Source organism: Eubalaena glacialis, chromosome X (genome assembly GCF_028564815.1).
Source record: "Eubalaena glacialis isolate mEubGla1 chromosome X, mEubGla1.1.hap2.+ XY, whole genome shotgun sequence".
In the NCBI taxonomy this organism is placed as follows: Eukaryota; Metazoa; Chordata; class Mammalia; order Artiodactyla; family Balaenidae; genus Eubalaena; species Eubalaena glacialis.
The window spans coordinates 15,539,187-15,552,459 of NC_083736.1; the positions used below are offsets into that span (position 1 = coordinate 15,539,187).

Here is a 13,273-nt window from a genome sequence, read left to right on the forward strand (position 1 = left end):
CAATAATCCCACCAATATCCTTTAAGATCATTTTTTTCTAATTGAATTCCTGATAAAAATTTTTTTCATTTAAACTTTGTAAGATTTAAACTTGTATGCATTTCAACTAGAATTAATCATAAAAACACAGTAAACATATTAAAACCTTTACGTAGACATTTCAGAAACCAAAAAAAAAAAGTTAGTGTCTAAATCTTGTCAGATTCTTTATATTCACAGTGATATATTCTTAAATTTAAATTACCTCAATGGAACCAAAAAGTCTCCTAATATGATTTTCTATGTTGACTCTTACCAAACTTCAGTGATAAAATATTATCAGGAGTTAATTAAAAGAATTCTGTTCTTATCAGAAGTAGATCAAAAGAACATAGGTCTCATCTCTGGAAAGCTTATGTTAAACAATATGATGTCAATCCTATGAATCCCCTACTGATGGATGTATAAGAAAGCCAGGTGGCATGGACATATATACAGTACCAAATGTAAAACTGATAGCTAGTGGGAAGCAGCCGCATAGCACAGGGAGATCAGCTGGGTGCTTTGTGACCACCTAGAGGGGTGGGATAGGGAGGGTGGGAGGGAGGGAGACGCAAGAGGGAAGAGATATGGGGATATATGTATACGTATAGCTGATTCACTTTTTTATAAAGCAGAAACTAAATGGCAAAGCAATTATACTACAATAAAGATGTTAAAAAAAAAAAAAAAGCCAGCACGCATGTTTTGGTTATATGTAAACCATACCACCCTTCTGAATCAGCGTAGCTTAACCTAAGCTCTGTACTGCAGATTCACTTGACATATTGAGTGTCTATTACCTGCAAGTTCCTATGCTCGGAATTATGATTTGCCTATCCAACTGTGGCTCTCTACGTCACTACCTGTATCTGTATCACTGACACTCAGATTTCATCTGTCATTAACAGCTAAATGTACTATTCTCATTCTACATTAAAACAGCAATTAAAAAGATCCTTAGGAGTTTACAACCATTCCTTTATTCAGAGGTTCTTACTGCAATATTGCCCATCACTTTATTCATGAGATGAAACATTAGACAACTTCATAATGCAATTCTGCCTCCCTTGTGGGCAAACAAAGAACATAGGTTATTTCTTTAGGTGTGAATGCTGAACTACAATGCCACTACATCAGGCTAATTTTGGAATTAATAACTTGAGAAACTTAAAGGATGGTACAACAGTGAAAAAAAAAAGTTGGATGACTGACATTCAAGTACTTCAGTCAGCTAAGCCAGTATCTCTTGGCTCTGACTCTGTCGAAGGAGTCGTTGCTGGAGGCAGCTGTGATTTGGATGTGGACTTCTTGTGGTCATATCTAAGACTGCGAATACAACTATTGATAGCTTTCACACACAATTCCCAGTCATATCCAGTTTCTGATAGATCACAAGTCGGGTAGATGTCTTGGAGAAACTCTGGTGGTAAAGTCCAAAAATATAACAGTTAATTAGAAATCACTTCTCAGAGAAATGAATTTATTCAACCTTAGTACTATTGCTATGTCTGTGAAAGGGTCATTAAGACTTTAATTAATTAAAACACATGGACTATAGCTATTATTAAATTAGCTGAACAAATCTTTTCATCAGAAAGGATAGTAATATGAAATAGCACCATTCTTAAATCACACAAAACATACCCAAATACCCCATGATCTGGTTATGTAGCAAGATCTGCTCTCTTTAGTACCCAACAGAAACTTTTCTTATTCTTAAATTTATTAAACACGCATCTAGTATGTTATTCATTATATCAAATAGAGACATGCTAATAAGGTTCTAATACACTAGAGGCTGCAGTGTCTTTCATACTTTTAGAGGCAAGAAGCTATAACTGCTCAATTTTTTGGCACTGCTTGGTTTATCTCAGACAAAAGGAATGAGAGTCTTTAGATCTTGCAGTTAAATGAAAACTTCTATAACAGAGCCACATAGCTCAAGCAGCACTCAGAGAAAGTGGGAGGACAAAGGGAAAGGTGGGGAAGAGGGTGTTAACTAGAAGAGCAGAGCTACTCTTGGATACTTTCTTAGGTAATTTCCTAAGTACCTTTGAGCTCTTAGAAAAGGATCTGGCAATCACTACAGGCCAGCATTAGTTGGCTACATTAATGTCATTTGTTTTTCGATAGGATTAATTGGCTAGGAAATCAGGACAATGCCATAAACACAGCGTATATCTAAATTTTAGCAAGTCATGTGACAAAGTTAAAAAGCTTTCATACTCAAAGGTCTAACAGATCAGTGGTAGCCTGGAAGGAGGCTTTTAGTCATATGTCACTGGATTCAGTATCAAGCTCTATCCTGCTGTGCATTTTTATTAACAAAAAAGAAGTTATGGAAAGCAGCCTTGCCCCATCTCCCAATGACAGCAAAGCTGGGACAGATAACTAACAGACTGGAAGACAAGTACCTGCAAAGCTTTCAAGACTGCAACAAGGAACCTAAATTGGTTGGTGTTTCCTAAAATGTATTCTCTGAAACACTAGTCATAAAAGAAGTTTCTTAGGGGGGAAAGATTCTGGTTGTGCAAATAAGAAATGCTTAACTCCACAGTTAGTCTCCACTGAAAAATCCCACAGTAAAGAGACGTGCTGGGGACTTCTCTGGTGGCGCAGTGGTTAAGAATCTGCCTGCCAACGCAGGGGACATGGGTTTGAGCCCTGGTCCGGGAAGATCCCGCATGCTGCGGAGCAACTAAGCCCGTGTGCCACAACTACTGAGCCTGCGCTCTACAGCCCGCAAGCCATAACTACTGAGCCCACACGCCACAACTACTGAAGCCCGCACGCCTAGAGCCGGAGCTCCGCAACAAGGGAAGCCACTGTAATGAGAAGCCCCCGCAATGAGAAGCCTGCGCACCACAACGGAGAGCAGCCCCTGCTCGCTGCAACTAGAGAAAGCCCGCATGCGGCAGCGAAGGCCCAACGCAGCCAAAAATTAATTAATTAATTAATTATTTAAAAAATGAGAGACGTGCTGAATCAAAGGTGACAGATGCAGATTTGGTGGGGCACATAAATAAGGGAGGTGGCAACACACAAGGCAACAGAGGGTCAGGACCATGGAGATCTAGGCAGGCCGGACAGCTAAAGGCATTCAAAACATGTTCTAAAACAGAGTCAAATGAAGCAGATCTATGGACTGAGGCCCTTGGGGTGCCAGATCAAGATCTTTCCTAGCCATTTGACTAAAAAGCACTTTATTCAGGAAGAACCTATTAACATTCAGCTGTCTTTAAGAAACATAGTTTGGGGAATGCTGCTCTACACTAACAAGATAAAATGCAGGAGGAATAAATATAAAATCCTACATTTACATTAAAAAAATACTAACAGTATAAATAGGAACAGCCTAAATACTAACAATAGAAGTACTGGATAGTAAAGCACTATAGACTTTAAAGAATCTTTCATTTAAAAAAAGCTAATAAAATAAAATAAAATAAAAAGTATTGGATAAATGTCAGTATATAGAAAAAAATGATCTAGGGGTTTAGATAACCATAAATTTTTAAATGGCAAGTGCCATTTTAGGCTGCATTAACAGCCTTGTAGGTAATAGTACTATTGCATTCTGGGTTAACTTGAGCACATACGAAGTTAGTCACTGAACGAGATCATGAAAAATTAGGACAATATTTATATGAGGAATTACTGAACAAAATGGAGATATTTAACTGTAAAAGTTTAAGACTTTGTGGGGAAAAGCTAGGAATAACACTTATCCTCCAATCCTCAAAGACTTAGTCTCTAATCCTCACACTTCCATGTAGAGGGACCTCTAAATGGGAAAGTTTAGAAGAACTGGGCATGTATGATTCAAAAATAAAGCTGATATTTTAATCTCCACCTGCCAGATTCTAGTGGCTGTCACTCACTTGGTTCTGAACTTGAAAGTGGGAGAAGAGGGTATATCTATTCTCTCCTAACGCATACAGCAGAAAGTGATAGCTGTCTTTAAATACTTGAAGGCCTATCATGTAAAAAGTGATTAGATCCACCCAATTTAGCTCTAGAAGGAATAAGTAGGACAAATGTGCATTACTCGCAGGGAGGTAAACTTTGAGTCACTTGGAAGAAGAACTTTCTCATGAATTAGAACCCTTTTAAAATGTAGTGGACTGCCATCAACAGAAGTGTTCAAGCCAAGGGGAGGCAACTATATGCCAAAGCTGAGATGGGAACTCCTGCTCTGGGTGAGAAGCTGTATTAGAGGACCTAATGTACTTCCTATTGCTAAGATTTTACAGTTCTGTTATGTTCAGAAATGGACGGGAGGGGGCAGGAGTAAGGGTTGTTTGCTGATTGCAAATCTGCAGCCTACTAACTTTCTCCATATGGACCATTCTTTAAAGAGACCTTAAGTGATAACTGAACTCTCAGAGAGCATCACATAACAGTTTCTTAGGTGAAATCAATACCTTTGGCTACTGGACATATTTACCTTTGACTTTTAATTTCCAGAAGAGTTCCCCCAAAATAATAAAATCTTAGGATAAGAAGTGATATTAGAATAGAAGAATAATCTGGTTTACCAACTGCTGATACCAATCAGCAATCAGCAGTTAAAATACATGAGTTAGATCTCAAAAACATAACGTCGGGTGATAAAAAAATTTCAAAAGGATACGTACTATATATTCCCATTTATGTACATTAAAACAACTACAAAACAATATTGCATATCAACAGAGGTAGCAAAAGTATAAAATATGCATGGGAATGATATATCCAACTCCAAGACTGTGATTACTTTTGGGGAGAAAGACAGGGGAAACAGATGATGGGATGGAGTTTTAATGGTATCAGTAATGATTTATTATTTTAAAAAACCTAGAGCACAAAAAGCAAAATATATCTATACTGGGTAGACAGGTGTTAATTTATTACTATATTCTTTTCTATACATTTCTGTATGTTTTAAATAGTTGATACTGAACCAATACTTCTAAAGATGTTATGTTAGAGCCCATAAAGCCTAGTTCTCCTACTAGTGCAGGAATCTCCTCACATCTCTGGTCATTCAGCTGTTACTCTGAGCCTTTTCATTCTCCAAATTCATCGTGTCCTCATATTAAAGTAAAATATGCTTTCTTGTCAGCTTCTCCTCCCTGGGCCTGGCTCTGCCCCCCAGGACAATGATGATTCTACTGCATTCTCTCTGCTGAAATGACTTACATGGCTGCCCTTCTACAAAGGAGTAGAACTTTGAGTCTTATGGGAAATTTGTTAAAATATGCCCTAAGTGGATAGTATGTCAAACTCATGCTGAATATTTTTCACTACAAAAGACATCTTCTTGATTTGTAATATAATTCATTAAGGGATAAAACAAAACAAAATACATAGAATAATATTTTTAGTCCACTTTTAAGGAACTAATCTATTCCAGACATTAAAGAACTCTAAAAGTCACCTTTTACCTCTCATTTAAAAACATTTTTTTTAATTAGAAAGACATTACTTCTTCTATAAACACGTTCATTTCCAAACTGGTTACAAACTCTGTGTTCTTTTCTTACTATAAGGTAAGAGGAATTGGGTTGTGGTTTTTGCGTGGTGGGTTAGTTCAGTGATGTTCAAGTTGCAAATTATGACCAATTACTAGGTCATGAAATTAGTGATAGCAGCACTTAAAAAAAAGTAATAGAAAACATTGGAATGTAACTCTCATAGGAAGAGTAAGTACTGTTTGTGAAATTTTTGCTTCAGTTTTTAAAAAATCACACACATACTCAGTCACAATGTAAAATATATTTCTTACTATGGGTTGCAGGTAAAAAAAAAATTGAAAACATTTGGATTAGATGATAGCAAATGCTTACGAAAGGTGCTATGAGCCAGATTTCTTTAGTTTAGTGTGAAACACAAGTGTTCTTCAAATCTGATGGATGTGAAACGTGTGATATGAAGGCAGGAACCTGCCAACTGAGATTAGGCCAGGGCTCAGAACTATATCTTTACTGGGTACCAGTGACACAAGTAAGGAATATTCTGCTTCCTGCTTGGTCTAAATTTAAAATTTCACAGAATTGCTTCTGGAAGCTTTATTATTTCATCTATTTATGTCATAAGTAAAGACTACACTATGCTCATGTGCACAAGGAAAAACTAGCAAATTAACCTGCTGTGCTATTATTGACACTTCTGCAAATTGACAAAGCCCAGCAGCTTCGACCTTGAAATGAAGGTGTTTGAGTTTCCATACATCTGGCAGTTCATACCAGGAGCCACAGTCAATAATGCCTTTCCTGTTCTAATAAAGCTGCTCAAGACAGAGCAATTAGCTCTGAGAACCCAAATGCAAAAAGAAACATATTCATGAACCTGCTGCTGTTATACCCAAATGAGGGAATTAGTAAAAGAGCTCCCTCTCTTCAAAATACACATAAACTGAATGAATTTTTCTTTCTGTCCTTCTCTAACACACTTTGCTTCTATTTATTCTCACATACTCGACATGTAACACACCTCGGAGAGCGTTAATCTTATTAGCATTAAGGGCGCACGTGCCACACCGCAGACTGCCATAGACATTACTTTTTATCAGGACTTCCTCTGTGAACAGGTTGCAAATAAGGTATCTGGCTGACAGCTCTGGGAGAGACTTCTCTTTTGCTATATTCAGAACTGATTTTGGCATCTGTATATTTCTACACGGATTTCCAAGATATTCTAGAAGCAAAAGAGAAAGAAGATGTCAATTTTCATGGCAAATGTTAGGTTCAAGTTTTTAAAAGGCTGTAACAGAAAAGTTGACTTTTCTGAATTTTTAGGCTCAAGAATTTGAGAGGTTAAAAAAATTAAAGCTTTAAGTTTTTAGTGTATCACGAGACAGCATGAGAAATGAGACAGGAATCACTTCTGATGTAATTACACGTGCTCTGATTGTTCAAGAGGACAGTTCAGTATTCTGCTACCTTTTAGGATACAATCAGTTTTAACATTACATTTGGTAACAAATTCTATGTAGCTTTCTTAAAATTAATTTTTATTGTATCAAAAACTCTAAGTAGTTTTACTGAATTGTTTTCCTACTTAGAGAAAAGGCTTTTTCAAAATTAAGAACCATGATTCTTACTAAAATATTTATAATTTTTAAAATGTAGGTTTTTTATTTGGTACTAAACTCATCATTTAAAAATCAACAAACTCATCTTAAAATATCATATTTTAGATAACTTACTTGAACTGAAAAATAAATTTTAAGCCTGTTTTTATTTCTCAACTCTACAGCCTAATCATCACCATCTCTCTTCAGTCCATAGTGATTCAAATTAACCATACTTAAAAAATATTATATTGTACATATAACAAAGACTTATGTAAGAAAATATATTAGACAAATATAATATGATTCTTACAAGTTAATAAACATATTTTTCATCTTGGAACATCCATCATTTAATGGGCGAGAATATAAATTGTTGAATCACCCAGATCCAACATTTAGCAAGAGAGATTAAATTATTTTAAAAATTCCCTCAGTGGGTCCAAAGACTTAACATCTATAAGATTAATCTAGCAGTATTTATCAAGAGTCAGAAAAAAAGGTAAATACTCTTTAACCTGGTAAGTCGAATTCTGAGAACCTAATTTAAAAGAATCCAAAATACGTACAATTCTTTTTTTCGCAGCATGATTTGCATGATTGATAATCCTCTCCAAAAAAATCCTCAAACAAATGAAAAACAAAAACAACAACAAAAACAAAATAACAACAATAGCAAAAAGAGGGAGGTAGTTAAATAAATTACGTTTTACTTATTCAGTGGAATGTTATATGCCTGTTAAATGCAATGATTGTGAAGATTGGAGATTCTTAAGGAAAAACATGTTAAAAAGAAGAGTAATTATATGGAGACCATAATTCTTTAAAAGGTTCATAAGAAAAAAAAAACTGGAAGAAAATTAAAATGTCCACAATAGGTTTTTTTTCCCCACTGAGGTGTTGGGTTTTTTTTTTTAATATTTATTTATTTATGTTGTGCCGGGTCTTAGTTGCAGCACGTGAAATCTTCATTGCAGCATGCAAACTCTCCCCAACCAGGGATCGAACCCGAGCCCCCTGCTTTGGGAGCACAGAGTCGTACCCACTGGACCACCAGGGAAGTCCCCACAATAGTTTTTTAAGGTATCTTGATTGTGGAAACTCTTCTTCCCTCCTAAATATTTACCAGTTTTTCAATAAAATGGCATAATAGACTACACACAAATTGTGGGGGCTGCCTGGCTCACAATTTGCTTAGTTGCCCTGTCCCCTGATTCTAGCTGAGTCAGGGTCAGAGACCCGTGACCCAAGCTCCCCAAACTGGATTCCTTCTCCTGGGAATCTGAACAGTGACAAGAGAAAACTAGAACCTAAAAATCATGGAAGCTACAGACACAGAGCCTCAGAGACTTCAATGGACCCCAGATGCCACGGTCTCAGGGCTGCTCTGGCTCCTGCCTGTGGCTGTTTGTTCTTTGCTTCTTTTAATCTAGGATCATCCAGTGATTTTTGTTGTGGTGGTTTAATTTGAACAGCGTCTGTTTCTATGGCATATAACCTGATTATAATGGAAAAAATATACTATAAAGATACATTATTTAAATAATTTTACTTGATCAGGTTCACAGGTAATATTCTACTTAGGGTTGATATGGGGGCAAGGGAGAGACAGAAAATAGTTTTGCTACCTCAGGTGCCACTAAATTCCAGCATCCTAGGGAAAGGCATTGGGAAGTGTGAGTGGCAGATGGCACAGTCACCTACGGAACCCACTGTCACTTGACACTAATGAAGCAGGATATGCCTGCAGCAGATAGCTAGCAGTGAGGGCACAATATTCTGAGGAAAAGGATTCATTAGTTCATGCACAAACTCTTTATGAAGTATCTGCAATGTGCCTGGCACACAGAGAACAAGACCACTGAATTGCTTCTGGCCCATCCAGCTGTAGCTCCTTCTCTCCTACCTGCGGAGAAAGGTTACTAACCTGAGAGTTCACACTCGTCAAAGGAGTCGGCTGAGAACTACTTTCCAAAGGAAAAATAATAGATTTAGCTTAATGTTAAAAAACTATCTAGTCTAGAACTAGGTATCTATATTTCATTAATTCACTAATATAAAAGATTAAGTTGGGGCTTCCCTGGTGGCGCAGTGGTTGAGAATCTGCCTGCCAACGCAGGGGACACGGGTTCGAGCCCTGGTCTGGGAGGATCCCGCGTGCCGCAGTGCAGCTGGGCTCGTGCGCCACAATTGCTGAGCCTGCGCGTCTGGAGCCTGTGCTCCGCAACAGGAGAGGCCGCGATAGTGAGAGGCCCGCGCACCGCGATGAAGAGTGGCCCCCACTTGCCACAACTAGAGAAAGCCCTCACACAGAAACGAAGACCCAACACAGCCATAAATAATAAATAAATTAATTAATTAAAAAAAAAGATTAAGTTGTTTAGATTTCTTTTGAAAAATTTCAAATGTACATAGAAGTAGAGAGAATAGTATGAGCCCCACAAATCCATCATCCAGATTCAACATTTATCATTAAGAGAACTTATTTTAAAACTCACCCAAAAAAAAAAACAAAAAAACAAAAAAAAAACAAAAAACAAAACAAAACAAAAAAAACTCACCCAGTGTTTCATAAGACACCGTTGAATTATCAGTGGAAGGTTGTTTAATTCCTTCAGGGAGAGCACTGCTGTTCTGCTGAGAATTCCCATTTTGTCTTGTTTCTGAGCCAGCTGCTTGCTGAGATAACAGGGAACTACTTTCACTGTCATCACCATCCCTTTTATCATTCGAATCTGTATCGGGGTTGGTAGGCTCTATATTGTTGTTAACAGTTTTCTGCTGAAACACAAAATTGTATCTATAAACAAAGTCCCATAGTGGGAAAATAGGGACATGCTCCATCATCTACCAGGGCCCCCCAGGTTGGTGGGGAAGCAACTGTTTCTAATAAGGTGGGCTGAAGCCCACGAATACTGTTTGGTGTGATAAAAGATGTGTAGGTGGATTCTTCCTCCAGCTGCCATGACTCGCTGCTTCTTGGGGGACTTAGTAGCTGTCTAACGAACTGAATAATTCTTGGCACAAAATAAGTGCTTAATAAACATGTCATAAATAAATGAATACATGAGTTTCTCAAAGATGACAACTTTTGGGGTGTTTTTTTTTTTTTAGTGTTTTTGTTTTCTCTTTCCCCAGTGGTCCTCGAATCTGGCTGCACATTTGAACATTTGAATTACCCTAGGGATCTTGTGGGTTTTTTAAGCTGTGCTGGGGCCCCACTCACGGCAAATCCAACCAGAATCTCTGGTAGAGGGAGTGGGAGAGCTCAAGCATTAAAAACTTTTTAAAAAAGTGTCTCACACGTTTCTAATATATACCTAGAGTTGACAACCACTGCCCTAGGTTGGGGCTTCTCAAACTTCAATGTTCACAAAAATCACCTGGGGGGTCTGGCTAAAATGCAGATTCTGCCTCAGTGAGTCTGGTGTGGAACTCAAGTCTCTGCATTTCTCACGAGCTTTCCAGTGCTGCTGCCGCTGGTCCGCAGACCGACTTTGAGTAGTGAGGACATATCCCTCTCCTAATCAAGGACACAGCAGGCACTTGGCAGATGCCACTTCTCTTCTGATGCCTAAGCAATATGCAAAATACCATTTCCCGGCAGTATCATGATTTTACATTCAAATGTTTAAGGTGCAATTTTTGTAGGATATAAAAGGGAATGTGAAAAATAAGCAAATTTGGTTTCATACAGATGGTGCTTGAGCTATCACTGAAATCAAGCCGTTCACCAGGAAAACATAAGCTCAGCTACAAATATTCTTGGCAAATAGTTTCCAGAAACTTACTCTAGAGACACAGGAGTGACTAGATATGGTGAGAATAAAATGGGGGCTTTAGAGAGGTGGGTGGAAATTAGGAATTGTCATTATGTTAAATGCTTCATCAGGAGAAGGCAATAGACATAACTCTCTTCCCTACTGACCCATTTGTGTTTAAAAAAAAAACCAAAACTCTAATGCACTCTGAAGATAGGATGGGTGAGAGAGAAGTCAGACTCCCGCTTACCATGTAACTATACAGATTATAAAATATCTGTGAAAACTTAACCTCATGACATGCATTATTTTCACCAGTTTCTGCCATCACTGAAAGTGAACGAATAATGAAGTACCTTCCTTTTCTCCTGTGCCATCCTTAACTACTATTACAACAGCTAAGTAGCACCACAGTCTGCTCTTTTATGTGTTACTCAGTGGGATCCTGAAGATTTGCCAAATATCTTTGTAGTTGAAATTTTTTCTAGTATAGCCCTTGGCTTCAAATATACTAATTATGACACTATATTTGATTTATTTCATCTTTAGGATATTTTTATGGGGCACAAAATGTCAAAGAGTGAAATAAATAGGCAGTATGCTTTTGAGAGAACACACCCTGCCCCTAAATTAAATAAACAAGATTTTGAGCACATGGACTGAAGATCCTGTACATCATGCCATCAGTTCTGGAGTTGTATACAGTATGCACTTATACAGCAGTGACCATATTTAAATGAAAAATAACTTACGGGTGTTCTTTTGGAACATAAATGGCAGATCAGAGAATTGATATCGGAAATACAGGCTTGCCAGTCTTTTCCACATTCACGTAAATCATGGTTGGGAAAAATTGCTGCCAGATGTTCTGCAAATAGTGGAAAGTATTCATAAAAATTAGGGAAAAAATTAACAAAGATACTGACAAAAAATTTTTTATTTAAAATACTGAAATTTTCTATTTTTAATTGTCATCCTTTTCTCTAACTGTTTCTAAGAGTTTAGAAATTCTACTCAAAGAGGATGCTTAGCTGAATATCTCATTTCTTCTAATGTGCAATTCCCTAAAACACTGACCTAGGGAGCCCATAATGAGGTTTTGGTGATTTAGAAAAAAATGTATAATAAAAAGTCAACTGGGCTCCCCTGGTGGCACAGTGGTTGAGAATCTGCCTGCCAATGCAGGGGACGCGGGTTCGAGCCCTGGTCTGGGAGGATCCCACATGCCGCGGAGCAACTAGGCCCGTGAACCACAGCTACTGAGCCTGCGCGTCTGGGGCCTGTGCTCCGCAACAAGAGAGGCCGCGATAGTGAGAGGCCCGTGCACCGCAATGAAGAGTGGACCCCACTTGCCGCAACTAGAGAAAGCCCTCACACAGAAACGAAGACCCAACACAGCCAAAAATAATAAATAAATTTTTAAAAAGTCAATTATTTCAGGTGCTAATGCCCTTTAATAACCCTATGGATAAATTAGATCTAAAAATAGAAGGAAACCTGTGAGGAGAAAATAGTGTTATTGCAAACATTATTACACCATGGTCCAGTTATTTGTGCACAATACATGTCTATCTTCCCCACAAGCTACTTCCTCTGCCTAGAATACTCTTCCTATTTTCTTTACGTAGCTAAGAAATCCTTCCAAATCTAGCTCAAATGTCTTGTCCTCAGTAAGCCTTCCCTAATGCCCTCAAAGTAGGTGCTCTGCTCTCTGAGCTTCCACATTACCACACTGGATTGGAATTGATCTGTTTCCCTCAATGTGTCCCTTTCTAGACTGTGAACTCCTTGCGGGCAGAACTACTTATTCATTGTTGTATCCTTAGTGCCTATGACTTTTAGGACCTCCATACACATTTCTGGAAGACAAGAAGGCAGGAGGCTAGAATGGATTAATTATGAGATGCTATTTCTGTGTTGCCAGTTACTAGCAGTGAAATGTGCTTTATTTTCCCACTTTTTTTTTTTGGCTTTTTCTTTATTTTTTAGTACCAAGTCTCAGCACTGAAGAACTGACCTAGTACTAACCATAAGCAACTATAAGCAGTAAAGTTTATCTTATTCCATCAGTCTACAGACAAGTTTTCTTCTTTAGAAGTTGTTACCCATTACATACTACTAAATTGTAAAGTCTGGTTTAGGTGAAGAAATGAACAGTTCTAAGATTCACACAGACTTCATCATTATTTCCTTTTTTTTAAAAATTTATTTATTTTATTTATTTATTTTTGGCTGTGTTAGGTCTTCGTTGCTGCGCACGGGCTTTCTCCAGTTGCGGTGACCGGGGGCTACTCTTCATTGCAGTGCGCAGGCTTCTCATTGTGGTGGCTTCTCTCGTTGTGGAGCACGGGCTCTAGGTGCGCAGGCTTCAGTAGTTGCGGCATGTGGGATCTTCCCGGACCAGGGATCGAACCCATGTCCCCTGCATTGGCAGGAG

At 38.0% G+C, this 13,273-nt stretch overlaps 1 protein-coding gene across 1 annotated transcript in view; it reads right to left on the minus strand.

Annotated features, from left to right (window-relative positions):
- Nucleotides 1-1,244: 1,244 nt before the first annotated feature.
- BEND2 (BEN domain containing 2) overlaps nt 1,245-13,273 on the minus strand; it is a 41,302-nt gene continuing 29,273 nt past the window's right edge. The window contains 4 exon segments of the mRNA XM_061178099.1: nt 1,245-1,441; nt 6,496-6,699; nt 9,637-9,856; nt 11,589-11,704. Of these exon segments, the coding sequence (XP_061034082.1) occupies nt 1,245-1,441; nt 6,496-6,699; nt 9,637-9,856; nt 11,589-11,704 (737 nt within the window).